This window comes from Dioscorea cayenensis, chromosome 7 (assembly GCF_009730915.1).
Source record: "Dioscorea cayenensis subsp. rotundata cultivar TDr96_F1 chromosome 7, TDr96_F1_v2_PseudoChromosome.rev07_lg8_w22 25.fasta, whole genome shotgun sequence".
In the NCBI taxonomy this organism is placed as follows: domain Eukaryota; kingdom Viridiplantae; phylum Streptophyta; class Magnoliopsida; order Dioscoreales; family Dioscoreaceae; genus Dioscorea; species Dioscorea cayenensis.
In genome coordinates this window covers 31610205-31630102 of record NC_052477.1, presented here as the reverse complement: position 1 = coordinate 31630102, position 19898 = coordinate 31610205, and the positions used below count along the sequence as shown (strand labels likewise).

General features: G+C 36.3%; 3 protein-coding genes across 4 annotated transcripts; 2 read left to right on the top strand and 1 right to left on the bottom strand.

Moving 5' to 3' along the window:
• Nucleotides 1-38: 38 nt before the first annotated feature.
• LOC120264882 (ATP-dependent zinc metalloprotease FTSH 8, mitochondrial-like) lies at nt 39-6332 on the bottom strand. Of its 2 annotated transcripts, XM_039272760.1 has the most exons (8): nt 6115-6332; nt 5788-6019; nt 5608-5682; nt 3706-3839; nt 2620-3102; nt 1640-2407; nt 1132-1359; nt 39-560 (listed from the first exon to the last, which is right to left on the bottom strand). In XM_039272760.1, the coding sequence occupies exons 1-8, from the start codon at nt 6172-6174 to the stop codon at nt 93-95; spliced, it is 2448 nt and encodes an 815-aa protein (XP_039128694.1). In that variant the 5' UTR covers nt 6175-6332; the 3' UTR covers nt 39-92. The 2 variants fall into 2 exon arrangements, with proteins under 2 accessions (XP_039128694.1, XP_039128695.1); XM_039272761.1 differs by lacking the exon at nt 6115-6332 and having other exon boundaries at nt 5778-6013.
• Nucleotides 6333-9264: 2932 nt separating this feature from the next.
• Nucleotides 9265-11941, top strand: LOC120265770 (laccase-17-like). The gene is made up of 6 exons (XM_039273733.1): nt 9265-9437; nt 9534-9685; nt 9823-10067; nt 10182-10307; nt 10408-11385; nt 11542-11941. Exons 1-6 carry the CDS (start codon nt 9351-9353, stop codon nt 11670-11672), a joined length of 1719 nt encoding a protein of 572 aa, XP_039129667.1. The 5' UTR covers nt 9265-9350; the 3' UTR covers nt 11673-11941.
• A 2929-nt stretch (nt 11942-14870) lies between these two features.
• Nucleotides 14871-17448, top strand: LOC120265812 (laccase-17-like). The gene is made up of 6 exons (XM_039273785.1): nt 14871-15090; nt 15199-15350; nt 15487-15731; nt 15837-15962; nt 16059-17015; nt 17126-17448. Exons 1-6 carry the CDS (start codon nt 14986-14988, stop codon nt 17254-17256), a joined length of 1716 nt encoding a protein of 571 aa, XP_039129719.1. The 5' UTR covers nt 14871-14985; the 3' UTR covers nt 17257-17448.
• The last annotated feature ends 2450 nt before the right edge of the window (nt 17449-19898 follow it).

The following is a 19898-nucleotide window of genomic DNA, read 5'->3' as shown; positions in this document are numbered from 1 at the left end:
ACATGATTGATTGGTAATAAAGTTAATACTTGAAAAATGGGTGTAATTATTTATTTAACGTACAAAGCCAAAGAAGAGAACAAAGTCAGCAACTATGTAGGGATGACTTCTTGCCCATCAAGTGAAGATGAAGTTTCAGAGCCTTCATCTTCACTCTTGACTGGTTCTTGATGTTGGAATCCTTTCTTAAAGACATCATAGTTTGATGGTTCGGCAGGCTTGAATGGTCGTTCACCCAAAACACGAACCAGGTCATCTTGGTGCAAGACTTCCTTCTCGAGAAGAAGTTCGGCAATCTGGGTGACATGTTCTTTGTGCTCTGTTATCAGCTGAACTGTTCTATCATATGCTTTTGTGACCCATTCTCGCACTTCGGTGTCGATGATGTCTCCGGTCTTGCTGCTGTAGGGCTTTGTCATTTCGAAAGAATCCTCTCTTGGAGGGAATGAGAGCAGGCCTACCTTCTCACTGAAGCCATACACTGCAACCTGAGCATATGTCATTTTGGTAACCTTTTCCAGGTCGTTTTGAGCTCCTGTAGAGATCTTTCCGATCAAAACCTGACAGAGGTCCATACAAACAGCATTTCATCATTATATGTGAAGATTCAATAATAGTTTTGTAACTGTCAAAACTAATCATCACAGTTGAAAGAAATCTACAAGCAAAAACATCTTGATTAAGAACATGAAATGTATAGTTAAAGCAATTTCGGAATTAATGTTATGTGGTTTGGCATTTAGAAGAATCAACCTCATGTATGATCCAAACCACAGGTCCATCTGGCATTTGATCAAAATGCAACAGGGACTTTTTTAGGATGAAGTTATAGAACTGTGTCCAATTTGGATGGGCATAGGTGTTTTAATTTTTAACATAAAGGAAGAGTCAGATCAAGGCTCACTTCGAAAAAAAACCAGGAAAAGTGGCCTCCATCCATCATTCCATTTCTTACAACATCATTTCCTCAAGTCTCAGAGTACCAATCCAAATGTATTTTTCATCCTTAATTGCAATATAATCCTTATCTAGATAATGAAAAAGAAATCTATGGAAAGAATTCTATTTCCTAATGAACACCAAGACTTGGCACTATAGAGGCAATGAAACACCGGGTGGGAGATTGCATACCTGTTCAGCAGCTCGGCCTCCAAGAGTCATGCATGTCATGTCAAAGAGTTGCTCTTTGGTCATTAGAAGGTTTTCATTGGGCACATATTGAGCAAAGCCCAGTGCTGCAGTTCCACGAGGCACAATGGTCACCTTAAGCAGAGGCTCTGCATACTCTAAAAACCATCCAGCTACAGCATGACCTGATTCATGAAAGGCAACTGTTCTACGCTCCAGTTTACTGATTACCTGACGAGAAAACAACATCATCAAACATTTATACAGATTGAAATGGAAAAGACAAGAATACATTCCAGGAGTCCCTAAATTGATAGGGAAATATGCATTCACGAATTGAGAGCTTGTTATTTAAAATTATAATCTACTGATTTTGATACCTACTACAATTCAATAACTAAAACACTTATGTACCAGTCGATTATAATACCATGTCTAGGATAGTTATTCCAAAAAAAATATATGGGGAGATGGTTCTTTGCCAGAGAGAAAAACATATATTATAAATTACCTTGTTTTTCTTCTCCAAACCTCCAATTACTCTATCGATGGCAGCCTCAAAATGCTGCAATGAAACCTGTGTCTCCTCATTTCTGGCAGCAAATAAAGCAGCCTCATTACAAACATTGGCAATGTCTGCTCCTGCAAATCCAGGAGTGAGGGCCGCTAATCTTTCAGAATAAAACGAAGGTTCATTGTCCAGCTTGATCTTCTTCAGATAAATGCGGAATATCTGCTCCCTTCCCTTTATGTCAGGTTTGTCAATTGTAATTTGACGATCAAACCGTCCAGGCCTCAACAGTGCTTTGTCCAATATATCAGGCCTATTAGTTCCAGCAAGGACAACAACACCCGCGGTTGTGCCGAAACCATCCATTTCCACAAGCAACTGATTTAGAGTACTTTCACGCTCATCATTCCCTCCAGAGAATCCCCCACGGCCTCTTGCCCGACCAATTGCATCAATTTCATCTATGAAAATTATGCTAGGAGCACACTGTCTAGCTTCAGCAAAGAGGCTCCTCACCCTTGATGGTCCAACACCAACGAACATTTCCATAAAATCTGAACCAGAAATTGATAAAAATGGCACACCAGATTCACCTGCGGTTGCCTTTGCAAGAAGGGTCTTTCCTGTCCCAGGAGGGCCTACAAGAAGAGCACCTTTAGGAATTTTAGCTCCTAATTCTTCATATTTTTTTGGGTTTTTAAGGAAGTGAACAAATTCCATGATTTCTTGTTTAGCTTCATCACATCCAGCAACATCTTTAAAGTATACCTGAGCCACATCAACATATTGAAAAGAAAAAAGTTCAGCATAAACAAAATTGCAACGAACTGGAGCATCAAAATCAAGTTGGGCCTACATCCAAGCTTATCACTGCTCTGAGAATTATACCTCATTGTTTATCCAGCCAAGTATGCTGGTGTGAGTGGCATGTAGAGGTTATCAGGAAGAATTAAAGTAAGAGTTTGCAAAAAGAGAATAACCTTATTTTTGGAGTTTTTGTCCATCTTTGTCACTTGAGCTTTTCCAATGTTAAATATCCCACGGTTACCTTTTCCAGCACCACCACCAATATTAAATCCACCTTGTAATCGTCGTCCCATAAAGTAAAGGAGACCCACGAACAAAGCTGTTGGGGCAAATTTCATAAGCTCTTGAAACCAATTAACTTCGGAAGCATAAGTTACAGGGATATAGTCATGTGGGTCCCTCCCAAGTGCTTCTTGGGCTTCCTCCAATTTCTCTTCAAATGATTCAACACTGCCAATGTTAAAAAAATACTTATATTGACTACCAATCTGTTTAGCAGGAGTATCTTTTATTGGTCCTTGAAAATCATCTTTTGGTTGATTGCTAATCTGTGGGGAGCTCTTCACATAAACTTTTGCAACTGCTTTGTTGGACACAACAATGTGGTCAACTAAACCAGGTTCCAGCAACTGGTTTTTGAACTCTTGAAAACTAATCTGCAACAAGTAAGCCGAAAAATTAAAAAATGAATCCTGAAATCAGAATTAAAGGAATAGGTGAGTAAGGAAGTGACAAGGGAAAAACTTCAACATGAAAAAGACAGTAAAGAACATAATCATGTTAGTGAATGCTTGATCTAAAGACTCCTCAGACAGATGAGAGAGCAACATCTGGATCTCAGGCCAACAATAAGTTCTATTATCATCTCACACAAATTAAGGCATATGTGGATCCAGGTAAACTTAATCAAATTAGTCCATTCGACTTGGACATAAACTAACAGAATATCTACTTGCTATAAGCTATGGGACCAACATGACAGGCTTCTCAACTGTTGCCAAATAGCTCTATAGATACCAGTGAATTCTAGAAAATCCTTTTAGGTTCACCACTTGGAAATCAGTACCAATTCTTACAAGCAAGAAAGCAAGTGGACAACCTGCTTAAGAATATTCTTTTACATTATGGATATCTTTATCGACCATTTAGCAGGCTACCAATTATTTATGTTACAAATGAAAACAAGAGTTCATGTAACTGAACTGATAAAGGAGAAATAGAAAGAAATGATACAGTTAAAAAGTTATCAGCAAGCTAACCTCTTTCTGTTCATGAGAACCAAGAGAAAATGATGAGAGCAGCAATCCAATAAATAATAAAGGAGTCAGGTAGTTCTGTAATTGCCTCATGAAGTTTTCCTGAAAACTCCCTTGCTCGTCTGTGTTTGAGTCATCTGAAATTGCCATATAATCAACAGTTAGGTAAAGTCCCGAAATAAAACTTAGAACTATATGATGAAAAAAAAAATCTCAATAGGAAAGTCACCTTCTTTGGTGGTTTTAGAAGAAAAGGACACAACATCTGGATATAGTATAAATTAGATAATCTACAGGTTTTTCGTTTAGTTTCTTTGGGAAAAACTTGATTGAGAAAAAGATAAAAACAAGTGATTTCAAGAAAAATAATAATGGCAAAGGTGGAGGAATTTTGTGGAAAAGCTCTCTGTCTATGCATGGATACATGTGATATCTCTGCATCCTGGGCAGCACAAATGGCTTGCTTCTTGTAATAATGATTCATCATCACAGAGCGTTAGCTAAAGTATTGAGGCAAGGTGGTAATCAAATAGAATCACAGTTGTTGCAGTAAAAGATAAAGGCTAAGATGAAGCAAAATTGAAAAATGAACAAAGTCTGAAGGATTTGAAGTCAGGGAAAAGAACTATCAGATAATCTTTAGGAAGATACAAGTAATAATATCTTTTAAAACTATTAAAAGACCATATATCCTTTTAGACTTTCTAATAATGAATAAATCTTTTTCTGATAGAATTTAAAGCCTTAGATTGAGGAGTTTGGTTGGATAAGAAGACTTAGGTAAAAGCCAATTTAATGTGCTCTGTTCATCGTTTCAAATAGACTAGTTTTACTGAAGAAAATTTCAGTAATTGCAAGGGTTTATTCTTGTTGGTGAGAGAGTGGTAATCTAGGTTTGAGAGAAACAGGCATCCATTTATTGTCGGAGGACTATCTCCAAAGGTGCACCATAGGCGCTAGGACCCTTATATTGTCCGAGGCTCAAGATGCGAAAAAAGCGCTTAGGTAGCAAAGTAAGATCCATGCACATAAATGTATAAATATATGTAAAAATATTTAATTTAAATATAAGCTAAGTGATATTAATTACCCCAACAGATTGTTTTAAGACAAATGACTTAGATTGACCCTTCATTCCTAATATCTACCCCAAATATGACTAATTAAAAATCATAATCAGATTAAAATTTCCATCTTCACTTCAATTTTCTCCATAATTACAGCCATCTATATCCTACTCTTCTTATCTCATCATTACATTATACTAGGGTTACAACATCCTCCAATCCAAGCTCTACAATAATGTAGGGTTACAGCACATTCTAACCTCGGCATTACATTATAGTAGGGCTATAATACCTTCCAATCTGAGTTCTGAATCATAGCTACAACATAAACTAAGTTAAAGTACCTAATTGACTAAGCAAACTTCTCTGACGTCCCTGCATAAAAAAAACTTTGAAAATCACGAGAATCAAATCCATCAACTATATGAATCACAGAAATCAATTCTCGGAAACATTAGGAGAACATGTAATCAATGTTGGATACCATGCTCTCCATCAATTCAAAATGTGTTTGAGTGATACTTGTTAGACACAGTGTAAATATAGTTTAGAGTAATATTTTCCTCTATACCATGCCATTATCTTCCCTCTCACTATTTGCCTTTCTTCGACTATAGAATTAAGGCTGTGTTAAACTTAGAAAGGACCTAAACGTAATCTAATCATCTTTCTAACTTAAAAATCATTCTCAGCAATCCGCATGATAGTTTACTAATCTCCGTCATTCTTGAACAAACTAATATCATTCATGCTTGTAAAGGTTGTGGTTTCCTGAATCATGGGTTTGCAGAGCTGGTATTCTCAATCCATAATATGGAAGCAATTAAAAAAAAATTACCTTTTGATTCTGATTTCTTGTCCCCACTACTTTTCGGGATTTCCTTCTTGTCCCTGGGATAGTAGTTTTCATAATCTACAACACAATCAAAGCCAAGATGAAAAAAAAAATCTGAAAAATAACATTCTATAGGTCTAGAGAGAAAGAACACAGTACTGAAAATATAACACCTCTTCTTACTCTTCTTATTAGGAGACTCGCTGGAAAAGAATCTCCTGAAGCTAGGATTGGCAAGCAAGAACCTCCAATTGTTGAACTGGCCCCTCGTCGCAGCATTACTCTCCGCTCCAATTGAAGTTAGATAACCCCTTAGATACCCTAATCCACCTCCATCACCCTGAGAAATTGGAGAACGCGGCAGCGTTCTGTGCGAAATCCCAGACCCATATCCATAGCCACGCAAAGGAACACCCTGAGAAACCAGATAAACCGATAATAAACACCATAATCAAAACAAAATTGGAAAAAGAAAAAAAAAATCAGATGAAAAGGAGAGAAAACCCTCACAGCTTCGACTTCGGCGCGAGACAATCGCGAGAGAGAGCGGCCTAGTCTGGAAAAAATCATTCTTTTGCAATCAAGTGCATGAGATTGAATCAGAAAATGAGGTTTTGGAACCCAGAAAGGGATTTCAACGAAGGAGTTTGGTGGTGTTAGGGATTCGCCGAGTGCTTTCTAGGGTTCTTCGTCGTCTCTATTCGTTGTTCAGATGAGTGAAACCCCGAATCCGTTTGCGGTCCAAGTAATGTGGCCCCTTGGTTTCCCGCTTAGGCCCATGGATCATGTTGCTACGTGGCAGTTAACTGTTGGGTGATTTTGCTGTTTTGAGTTCTAGAAACGTGGCAGTTAATGATTGGATATCCGTGGTTGAATAAGCACCATTGTAATTAGATCTTCTAGAATCCCGGCCGAAATCCACGTCAGCAATTGCGTGAGAAGCAAGCCCCCTAACATTTGAATGGGCTGCGCGAAGGCCTGGCCCAAAAGCCAATGGGCGTCCATATGATGATGAAACTAGCCCATCAAATAGATTAACGGGAATCACAAAAATAATTTTAGTTTAGGAGGAGGATGATGATGATGATGAAATAGTTAATTGTAAACTATTTATTGGTTAATCACAACTATCCAAATAAAGTGTGTTTACAAGTAAGACAAATGATTGATCTATAAATTATTAGTAAGTAAATATTACTTAGAACAATGGTATTGTGAAAAAGGTAAATTAGTGGACAACACATGATAAATTCATGTTAAATATTAAAATTAAATTTGAAGTCACTAATGGCATCATATTTACTCACGGTAGTTGGTTGATGGACAAGAAAGAAAGATGTATCAAGTTAAAAACAAACATCATTATATTGTAACACACCATGTGAAAATATTCAAAGATCTTTGCATTAGTATTGGTGAGTGAAGCTACGTCTCAACCTCATCCAGATAAGGTACGTTATGCTCATATGCTGCACGCTAGCTATCTTTTGCTGTAAGTCTACGGTACATTTAAGTACACAATGCAAGAGGCTGAGACTTTATATATAGTTATCCCTTATTTAAGCATTGCTTAGAGACCAAATGGTCCTTGTTAGCACTTTGAACTTTAAACACAAGGGCCTATTAATTGATGTTCCAATGAAGAGCTAGCTAGTTGAAACATCCCATTCTCTGGAAACCTTTTTTTTTTTCTTTTTCTTCTACTTTTTTGCTATTATTTCACTTCTCAAGCAACTTAATTAGTTCTCATTCAGAATAGCATGATGTTTGCATCCAATTAATTGTCACATATATGAGATTTACTTGTCTCATGTTTTCCCAAGTTCCATATATTTTTTTTTGTCCTTTAGGTATGATATCACTGATTTAATTTATATTTCAACATAAAAAATAGGCTGTTTTTTTTTATATTGATAATTGATTTTATTTAAAAAATGAGCGCATTACTGTAATTTATTTTCCGTAATTAAAACGGCACAATAACAGCACGCCACTTTCGTACTGTTCCATTGACATAACTTAATGCCACTTTTTATCTTATCCTCAATGATATTATCATTGATGGTGGGAAAGAATAATTTTTTTGTATTAAATACAAACTTTTATTTTACTTTTCCTTCTGCAATTTCACTGCTATTGATATTGATATACCCTGGTTTGGTCGAATATTTTTTTTAATATATAAAACAGTTGAAGTTTGTGAGCATCACATCACAAAGAAAAGCACCCCAAGCTTGACCATATATACACATTAAATCATTTTGATTACTAATTAATCATTTGTTGACGTGGGCTTAATTAACAGCAGTACTGTCTCACTGAGTTAAAAACTTAAAAGAGGCAGCAAGATGCATGCATGACATATATATATATCAATGGACCCCAATCAACTCACACGGAACTTATATACAGTTAATTTATTAATTAACTATTCATTAAGATAATATCTAGAGAATAGAGTGTCTAACTCAAAACCTCAAATCAAAGAAAGCAAAGTTTGTCCTAAGAACAACAAACATGAACAACGGTATCTGATTATCTCTTTCTCAAGAACATGATAGTTTGATCCAGCGTTCTATCAGTGCAAACACTCACCAATAAAATCTTTGTTAATTTTTATACGTGTCAACTGCTTCTTTTAGTTGGTCTGTGCATTAACTTGAGTTAGAACAATTAAGTGATGTGACAAATGGATTGCTAGCTGCAGCTTGGTTGGGATTACCTATATTCAAATAGATTTATGTAAAAAATCTATATAATATTGATGCATGTTCGTTGCTTGTAATTAGTAAAAGGTGTGGCTTGATTATGAAGAGAGGTAGAGAAGGAGGAGAGGGGCCAAAAGGGAGGATGAAGGGAAGAGATCAATGGGGAAGGTCCCTTGCAAGTGTGGTAATTGTAGTTGTTCTCATGCCCAGTTGGTGTTCAAACTACCTATGAAACAACCCCACTTTGAGTGTAGTGCCATTAGTTCTTGATTTTTATCTTCTTGTAAAGCAACTCCAAATATTTAATAGTTTCTTCGTACATTGCAAATTGTATATGTGACCACTGTATTGAGTTTATAATGGATTAATGAATTGTAAGTCATTTGTCAAACTTGTCAATCTGCAGCATATGCATGGCTTGATATCAAATGAGAACATGCATAAGAATGTTCATTAACTGAAAAAAAAAAACAGAAGAAGAAGAATGACTGATGTTCTCTATTGCCCTGTCAAAGCCATTTTCAACCAATAGCATTAGCATTATTAATGTTCTATATATGATGACAGCCCATATATATAACTATCTAGAGCTAATTGAAAGAGAAAACCAAATGACAAGCCTAATGATGTACTCCATGATCGATGCAGCTAAATGTTGAATGACATATTCAGATAAGAAAAAAGGAGGAAAAGAAAGGAGGAATTAGGAAGGAAAGGTTGCTTTAGTTAGCAGCACAAACATGAATGATCAAATCAATAAACCAGCAGTGTTACTTTATTAGCACTCTAAAGTTCAGCCTGACCCAACACTTGGGCCAACCAGACATCACACTATTAAATGGAAAAGGACAATAAAAAAGTTAGGGCCCTCTTTCTCTCCATTTGCTGATATCATTACCTAATATACTAGTTGAAGACCCTATATATATATATTGCCATCCATAGCCTTTTCTCAAGCACAAGTCTTCTCTTTTCATTCCCTCTGTCAAGCTTTCATAGTTGATCAGTGAGATCTTAAGAGAAGAAGACGCATTGATCATGGCAACATGGGTTTTTCTCATGCATGCATTGTTAGCAATGGCTGTCCTCTCAAATGCAAGCATAACCAGGCATTACAAGTTCAACGTAAGATACATGTTTTTCATGTATTCAGACTACATGCATGCATTCCAATGTTTTCTTTGTTTACGAACTGCATGATAAATTAATGGCCACCCGCAGGTGAGGTTGAAGAATGTGACCAGGCTGTGCCACACCCGGAGCCTGGTGACGGTGAACGGAAAGTTCCCCGGACCGAAGATCATCGCTAGGGAGGGAGACAGGGTGTTAGTTAAGGTGGTTAACCACATTCCAAACAACATCAGTATTCACTGGTATAAATGCATTAATTCCTTATTGGTTACTCCTTAAATACTTCACTATATCTTTATAGTTTGCTCCTTTATATATGTACATATATATATATATATATATATATATAAACTTGACAATGGTTGTTGGGGGGGAGCAGGCATGGAGTTAGGCAGTTGCAGAGTGCTTGGGCTGATGGCCCTGCATATGTAACTCAATGCCCAATCCAAACAGGCCAGAGCTATGTCTATAACTTCACCATTGTGGGACAGAGAGGCACTCTCTTCTGGCATGCTCACATCTCATGGCTTAGGGTCACCCTCTATGGACCTATCGTCATCCTCCCTAAGCTTGGGGTACCTTACCCTTTCCCCAAACCCTACAAGGAAGTCCCCATTCTCTTTGGTAATTAATCCTGATCAATATTCCCCTGTATATATTTAGTGTAGTTAATTAATTAAGCTAGACTAATGTAATTGACTCGAATATATATATATATATATAAAATTAAATCCACAGGTGAATGGTTCAATGCTGATCCAGAGGCAGTCATTACTCAAGCTCTTCAGACAGGTGCTGGTCCAAACGTATCAGATGCTTATACCATAAACGGAATGCCTGGTCCTTTATACAACTGTTCCAACGGTAACTACTATAATGTTATATTCCCAAGCTCATACATATGCATGCATGCATGCACGTAGAGATGTTAACTACGCTATATATATATATGCATGGTATGCAGATACGTACAAGTTAAAGGTGAAGCCCGGAAAGACGTACCTTCTACGTATGATCAACGCTGCACTCAACGATGAACTCTTCTTCAGCATCGCCAATCACTCACTCACCATTGTTGACGTCGATGCCAGTTATGTCAAGCCATTCACAACTAACACGCTTCTCATAACTCCTGGACAAACCACCAACGTTCTTCTGACAACCAAGGCTAATGTCCCCAACGCCAAGTTCCTCATGGCTGCCAGGCCTTACGCCACTGGCCTTGGTACCTTTGACAACACCACCACTGCCGCTATTCTTGAATACCACCTTCCAAATACTACATCTTCATCCTCTTCTTCTTCTTCCAATAAAATTCTCCCACTTCTCAAACCAAATCTCCCAGCTCTAAATGACACAACCTTTGCTGCCAACTTCTCAAGCAGGCTACGTAGCTTAGCAAGTCTTCAGTTCCCTGCCAATGTACCTCAGACTGTGCATAAGAAGTTCTTCTTTACTGTAGGTCTAGGTACAAGTCCTTGCCCTAAGAACCAGACATGTCAAGGACCCAATGGCACTAAGTTTGCAGCCTCAATAAACAATGTCTCTTTTGCTCTCCCCACAACTGCCATCCTCCAGGCTTACTTCTTTAAACAGTCAAAAGGAGTGTACACCACTGACTTCCCAGATAATCCTCTGTTTCCTTTCAATTATACTGGCACTCCTCCTAATAACACTTTTGTTGATAATTCTACCAAAGTGGAGGTGTTGCCTTTCAACACCAATGTGGAGCTTGTAATGCAGGATACCAGTATTCAAGGAGCTGAAAGTCATCCACTTCATCTTCATGGCTTCAACTTTTATGTCATTGGCCAAGGCTTTGGAAACTATAACTCCATAAAGGATCCTGCCAAGTTTAACCTTGCGGATCCTGTTGAGAGGAACACTGTTGGAGTGCCGGCTGGTGGTTGGGTAGCCATCCGATTTAAAGCTGATAACCCTGGTGAGTTGACCACTCTTCTAACTCTCTCTATCTATGTATATACATATATATATATATATATATATATATATAAACATTTCATTTGGTTATTGAGTTAATTAAATTAAGTGTGACTAACTTAAACCATACGTTGACTTTTAATTTGGGACGTGGTAGGGGTGTGGCTCATGCATTGTCATCTGGAAGTGCACACCAGTTGGGGATTGAAGATGGCGTGGATTGTGTTGGATGGTCAACTCCCTAACCAGAAGCTGCCTCCGCCGCCACTGGATCTTCCAAAATGTTGACGTTGAGTTGAATGAGAGAGAATTCTTAATTTTAGCATGTTTTTTTCTTGAATTGCTTTTGGTGATTCCATTTTGGGGTGAAGTGTGATTATTGGTTTTGTTGTGCAAATTTATAAACACTGTATTGCTATTCACCAATGGAGACCACAAGGTGTCCTTTTGTTTTTGAGATGTGTATTTTTGGTTACTGTATTGATTGGTTATTTGATGTTTCTCTTAACTTATGCAATTGCAATATGAATAAAAGTATATTGAATGATGATTTCATTCATGAAGCTTGCATCTGTTTATATTTGCACCGGTGCAGGATTAATCCTTGAGAAAACCATTTCTTTTTATTTTTTTATTTTTCCAATATAATGAAGCATGTATACACTGGAGTTAAAAATAGGATAATTTTTAAATAAGAAAACTGTTGAATATATGGAACTTAACATTGAGCTCTAGCTATTAATTACATTATAAATTAAAGCCATATATGATTCCAAGTGGGTTAAGTTAATTACATAGTAACTCAGTCAAAATAAGAGAAACATAAAGACTAGATGTATATAAATATAGTAAAAACCAATCCAAATGAAAACCATATATATGAAAACAAATTAAGCCTAATTAACCTTAAGATTATATATATATATATATATCTTGAAAGGGAAACACACATATATATATAATTAATTAATTACCCATCATAAGTGTCGACGTTTTATTATAATATTATATCAACCCATGCAGTACTGCTAGCTGCAGAGACACCAGAAACGGTAGATATATATAATAAATTAATTAATGAAGTGTGAGTTCAAAACCCAAATTCATATAATTAAAGCGACATTAATGTCTTGTCTCATTAACAACAACCACAGGTCCACAGTAATTAACGGTATATCTCTTTCTTAAGGGGAAGATGGTTTGTTACATCAAAGAAAATGCATGCTAGCCAATAAAATCTTGGTTTCAAAGGTGGCAAGTGTTTATTTTATAGGTGGACTCGTGGCAGGACCAGACCCACATTAATTAAGTGATTATTCAATGTTTATGTTGACAAAAAATATTAATTAATTATTAATGAACTTGCTTGTAATTAAGAAAGGAGGACGGGGTCAGTGGAGAAGGTGAAGGGAGAAAATCAGTAAGTAAAGTCACATTAAGTAATTCTCACGCTAAGTTGGTGCATGTCAAACCACCATAAAATTAATAACCTACTTTAATTTGTTGCAAGTTGTCTCAGCTAGGTGTTGTTTTATTGATTGACTGAATAAACTATAGCTTTTACTTTTATTAATTTATTCATTTATTTGGCCTACATTTAGATCTCTATATATATATATAATGAGACTAGCGAGCTTATTAAGGTATCAAAATTAAATATTTGAGTGAAAACCATTAAAAGCCAAAGTACATATAGTTTATAATAATTGTGGATCAATCATGGTAATTTTATTTTATTTTATTTTATTATTTATTTTTTTCTTTTTTTTGACTAAGAATCATGGTAAAGTAAGAGATAAATAAATGTGGCTAGCTAGGCAAGCAATTTAGAAATATAGCAAGTAAAACGTTTGAAGACATTAGTGTTTGAAGTTATAAATTATTAAACGATATGTGTACTGATCTTTAAAAATGTACATTATACTTTAAGCAAAGATTTAGTTTGAAAATTCGTTTAAGTCAGTGTTAAGCCATGATTTAGAAAAATGAGACTATTCCTTGAACATACTTTTGATATTGATCAGTGATTTTCATATTGACAAGATCACAGTGTTGGTAGTGAGTTAAGAGAAAAGACCTAGTGATTTGTATATACTTAAGAATTAATCAAAGGAAAATAAGCACATTAAATCATTTTGCAATCAAGATGTTGAATATTAGAGATTATTCATTAATAAATTCGTGGTTTATCCACTTTATTCAAAAAAAAAAAATATATATTAGAGATTACTTGCATTTGAACTAAGTTTTACCCAGTTAATTTAATTTTATGGCCGATTTTTTTGATAAATTTAAATGTAAAGTTCCATGTTTTTTTACTCCAAAGGAGAGAAACTTCCAAAATTTCCTTTCACCTAGTCTTAATTGGTGGTAATTAATTGTGACTAACTACTCGAATGTTAACTTGAATTGCAATTATAGAGAGACCAATTATATCAGACTTCTGTTGTTAGGTGAGTTACCCAAAAACCAACATAAGCTTTAATTAAAACATTTCTAGGAACACACATGGCAATTTTAGTCCGGTTGGTAAGTGTCCAAGGTCACCAACTCTAATTAATTGAACACTAAGCCAGAGAGGAAGCAGACATGATATCTATTCTGATAAAAAGAAATGTGAACATGACTATATATCTCTCTAAAAGTTATGTTGGAGCTGTATATATGAAACTAAGGAGCCGAATACTTGCATGGCTTAATTAGGTCAATACAGAACTCAGAAATAAGCCTTCTATATATCACAACATTGAAAAATTAATTAGACAAACCATGCAAAAATGGCGGCTAATAAAAGTGAGAGTTATATTCAGTTATATCACTTCTGGGGACCATTTTATCAGAAACATAAATAAAAACGTTGTTATATATGGTGACCAAAATTAGAGTGCACCTGAATTGAACTATATATATATATATATATAATTTTTTTTTAAAAAAAACCAACACTAATTTTCAATTCATGCAAGTGTTTCCAGTTGACGCATGATATAATTATTTTACCACTTAAAAATATATATATATATACATAAATACATTTTGGTACATTTTAAAAGGAATATTATATATTGCTCATTTTGATTGAAAGCATATCTTTAAGAAGGAAAATATTCTGCTTCAAAAGCAGAAAAAGATAATGTCAAGGCATGATATAATATTTTTTTACAACTTAAGAAAATAAAATCATCTGTGATATATATATACATGTTTTGGGACAGTTCTAGCTTCTAGCTAAAGGAATATACAGTTTTAGAGGAATATTATATTGCTTATTTTGAATCAAACATGTTATTATAAGATGGGAAAGTTTCTGTTCCATAAACAGAAAAAGATAATCCCAAAGCATGTTCAATTCAATAGACCACTAATGTTACTTTATATGCACTCTAAAACTCACCTTGAACCAACCCGTACCAATTTATAAGTGCCCCCCAAACAAAAAAAGATAACAAGAACAGACTCAGTTGTGAGTCTTGTGACCTAAACTTGCTTTTGGTCCACTTACCTACACCTAATCAACCATAATCCAACCTTTATTTATTGCTTCCCATAACACATCTATAAATCTATAGAGAAAACATCATAGTTCATCAAATCTCCAGTCATGCATCAAAAACCTTCCATTGATGCAACAATGCTTCTTGTTATTTGCATTGTGCTAGTGTTACCTGAGTTCTCTTATGCAGCCATTAAGAATTACCAGTTTGACGTAGGTTGCATTGCTTAAGGAGTTTACTATTAGTATTGCATGCATGTTGTGAGACAATATATATAGTTTTCCTTTATAATTACACATGAATGGCTTTCTTGCGCGCAGATTGGGTTGCAGAATGTGACTAGACTTTGCCACACCAAGAGCATGTTAACAGTTAACGGGCAGTTTCCCGGACCGACGATCTATGCAAGGGAGGGCGATCGAGTGATTGTTAAGGTGGTTAACCATGCAGCCAACAATGTGACAATTCACTGGTATGCATATCTCTACATATATATATATTTCTCTTCTCACTAATCTTCACCAAATTTGATCAAGAAAAATATATATATATATATATATAGAAGTCATTCTACTAACTTATTAACTGGCTAAATGGTTGAATTGAAGGCATGGAATTAGGCAGCTTCAAAATCCATGGGCTGATGGACCAGCCTACATAACCCAATGTCCAATTCAAACAAACCAGAGTTATGTGTATGACTTCACTCTTGTGGGACAGAGAGGTACTCTTCTTTGGCATGCCCACATCTCATGGCTCAGAGCCACAATCTATGGCCCCATCATCATCCTTCCCAAGTTTGGAGTGCCTTATCCGTTCCCCAAACCTTATGAAGAAATCACAATCATTCTTGGTAAGTAAAACTTAATTAATTAATGACCAGTTAATTATATATATATATAGGTTTTGCTAAACATATTAATCAATTATATATACATATATATTTGCTGGAAAACAGGGGAGTGGTTCAACGCAGACATAGAGGCTGTGATTTCTCAGGCTTTACAAACAGGTGCAGGTCCAAATATTTCTGATGCTTATACTATCAATGGTCTGCCAGGTCCTTTATACAACTGCTCCAAAGGTAACATTTGAAGTAATTAAAACATTTATATTAAAGTTAAAGAACTTTATCATTAAGTTCAAGCATCTATTTAATTAATTGTTACTGTGCAAATAGATACATACAAGTTGAAGGTAAAACCGGGGACTACTTACCTTCTACGTATGATCAACGCTGCACTCAACGATGAACTCTTCTTCAGCATCGCAAACCACAAGCTCACTGTTGTGGAAGTTGATGCCCTCTACGTGAAACCCTTCACCACTGACATCATCCTTATTACCCCAGGCCAGACAACCAATGTCCTTCTTACAACCAAACCCTATGTACCAAGCTCCTCATTCCTCATGGCTGCAAGCCCTTACAACACTGGCCAAGGAACCTTTGACAACACTACAACTGCAGGCATCCTTGAATACCAGAGCCCTTTAAATAATAATAAGAATCTCCCACTCATGAGACCTATTCTCCCAGGTCTCAATGACACTTCCTTCGTTGCTAACTTCTCAAGAAGACTAAGAAGCTTGGCAAACTTTCAGTACCCTGCCAACGTGCCTCAGACTGTGGACAAGAAGTTCTACTTCACTGTAGGTTTAGGCACAAGCCCCTGCCCCAAGAACCAAACATGCCAAGGACCCAATGGAACTAAGTTTGCAGCCTCAGTGAACAACGAATCCTTTGTTCTCCCTACTAGTACTTCCATCCTCCAGGCCTACTTCTTTAAGCAATCCAAAGGTGTATACACTACTGACTTCCCTGACAACCCTCCCTTTCCTTTTAACTACACTGGAACTCCTCCGAATAATACTTTTGTTGATAACTCTACAAAAGTAAAGGTGCTGCCGTTCAACACAGCAGTAGAAGTTGTCTTGCAAGATACTAGCATTCAAGGAGTGGAGAGCCATCCACTTCACTTGCATGGATTTAACTTCTTCATTGTTGGACAAGGGTTTGGGAACTATAACCCTAACACTGACCCATCTAAGTTTAATCTTGTTGATCCGGTTGAGAGGAACACTGCCGGAGTACCTTCCGGTGGGTGGGTGGCCGTCCGTTTCCGAGCAGATAACCCTGGTGAGAGTTTGTACTATATATAAGTGATCATTAATGGGATATATATATATATATATATATTTTAACTCTGCGGGATAATTATAAGTTGTTTGTTAATTTGGATTTAACAGGTGTGTGGTTCATGCATTGTCATTTAGACGTGCACACAAGCTGGGGTCTGAAGATGGTTTGGATAGTGTTGGACGGTGATCTCCCTAGTCAAAAACTTCTCCCCCCACCTTATGATCTTCCCAAGTGTTGAAGAATCTTTTGTTAATTTGTCGTGCATTAGAGATTGTGAAACATTTGCTTTAATTATGTTGCTTTGATTTGATTGTGGTTTGGTGCTATACATCATTTGGTGGAAGCTCTCTCTTTCTTTGTGGTGTTCATAGCATGCGTTGAAAACGCTTAATAAATGTATTTTGTAAATGTTTGAGTGTGTTTTATTTAATTTCTTTCATTCAAAGCTAAATTTTTTTATGGTTGTTGAATAAATTAAAGCAAAAAAAAAAAAAAAGTATGTACAAAATGCAACAGCAGAATTAATAATGTTGGCATGTACTAGAGTGCATGCATGGTAATGCCAACTTGCTATGAAAACTATAGTCACTGGTTAGTATTCAGTGGTTGATAACCGCGAGCACCGGCCCTCGTTTTCCGCGCTGTCTGCTCTGCTAATCAGTGCGCTTGTTTGTTCTGGTGCGCAGAGGCGACGCTGCCATGATGACTGTGAAGGAGCAACCAGGTCCCTGGAGACCATGACATGACAAATTGAGTGACACTGGCCTTAGCTGGATGTTATTCAATTCAAAGCATTAGCCATTGCAAAGGTTGATGTGCTCTTTCATCGTCTATCCCCTGTGCACCCCACGAGCATGTCTGCTTTCATATTTCAATGCCTCCTGTCCGTTTCTGTTTGCTAAGATTCCCACCACACCCCTTGAACCAAACCTTATTAACGTGTTAATTAATTGATATCATATATATATATATATATTGCTAGTAAAATAAATTAAGCTGTATATAATATAACAGTACATAAAGGATCCATGAATCATGCACCGTCCACTAGCTAAAAGCATGCATGCATGCAGCAGCATACATGTGCACACGTCATTCTTTCGTACGAGTGTTTAATTACAGTAATAATAGATATTCAGTGATGATAAATATTTAAATGGTACGTTTGGTGTTGCAGCATCAAATGCTTGAGGTTTCTTGGAGAACGAGTGAAAGCAAGATGCATGATATTGGCACGTACGTACGTACATGTGACTTGACGCACTCATGGCTGACACCTGGACCCTTCTCATCTCCATTTCCACCCACGTCAACGTCACGTCCACTTCTCCCCCTCCCTACTTAATAGGGGCTTAAATGCATGTACATTTATTACCTTCCAGTCAATTAATTCTTAGTTTTATTACTTATTTTTTAGATTAATTTGCTTAAGTTTAACATGAGACTAATAATGAATGAGAATGATGAAGGGGGTGTGGTGTAAATATAATATTCAAGAAAGAGATGGCATATCAGGGATGCTTGTTTCCACAGTGGGACGTCATAAGAAAGAAAGCTTGAGTGGAACGCAACAGAGGAGATCGGAGAGGGGTCCTTTCTTTTACTGATACTCATCATCTTGGGCTCTGGTTTTTCCATTTGAGGAATGTTCTCCTCTCTTCATCTTATGGACTTCTGTGGCAAGTAGCCAAGGTCAGTGAGGATTAAAAAACTGGAGGTTTTTTGGGTACCTCAGATGGTGATGTATAACTGTTACTCTTTGGGTACAATACATCTCTCTGACAAAACTCCACCACACAAAAACACACATTTGCTCTCTCTCTCTCTCTCTGTGTCTTTGTCAAACTTTACAAAGACCAACCACACCATGACATTGCTTACAAATAAATGATATATGATGTTAGGTTATCCTGTATATATATACCTCAATCCTAGATCATTTTTCTCCACAGTTCTCCTCCTCTTCCTTAACTAGTGCTGCAACCAAGCCCTTTGCTAATCTTTTCTCCTTCTCCTCTTTATTGTTTCAAATTTTTTTTTATATTACTGTTATCTAGCACAGTATACTTGTCTTCCTTAAATTAGCAGGTGTTTTTTATTACTTGGGTGTTGTTTATCCCCTAGGATTATTAACCTTTTTCATATAGAAGAAGTAATATGAGAAGGCCACAACATTGGCGAGAGAAGCTAGTCATTGTTTGCTGGTGTGGCATCATTAAGATTCACAAGCTTCATATATAAAGCCCTGATTTTTGTGTGTACAAAGTAAAATTTACAGCTTGTGAGGTCTGAGAATCTTGATGATGCTGCATCGGCAATTAATGACTGATGGAGTAATAACTAGTTAAAAGGAATCTTGGAGGTAAAACCCTAACTTTATCCCTTTTTTTTTCTCTGTTTTTATTTTTCATGAAGGAAAAGACAAGTCTTAACACTTTGCAGTCACATATGCAGGCCAATTTTTATTATCTAATGTCGTTGTGCTCCATAATTTCTCTCTCAGCTAGCATCTCAATATTGATGTTTTATTTGTGTACTTCTTTTGAATGTTAATTTCTTAAGTTTTAAATTTTATATTTCTGGACAAGAGGGTTACACATTTACACTCAAGAAACAAGGAGAATGTACTCCATGATATCTTCCCAAATTTTCTCTCAGTTATCATCTTTCTAAGTCATGCATCATTCGTACATCAGAGATGAAAAGGTAGCCTACCAGCGGGCCATTTATTCTCTACGATTTATACCTATATATATAGATATCTAGGTATAAACTATAATATCATTTATGGAGACTAGAAACTGTGAACATTTTTATTCATCCTATAATATAACCATATATATCTATATATATATATATATGCTGACATAAAACTTGCTT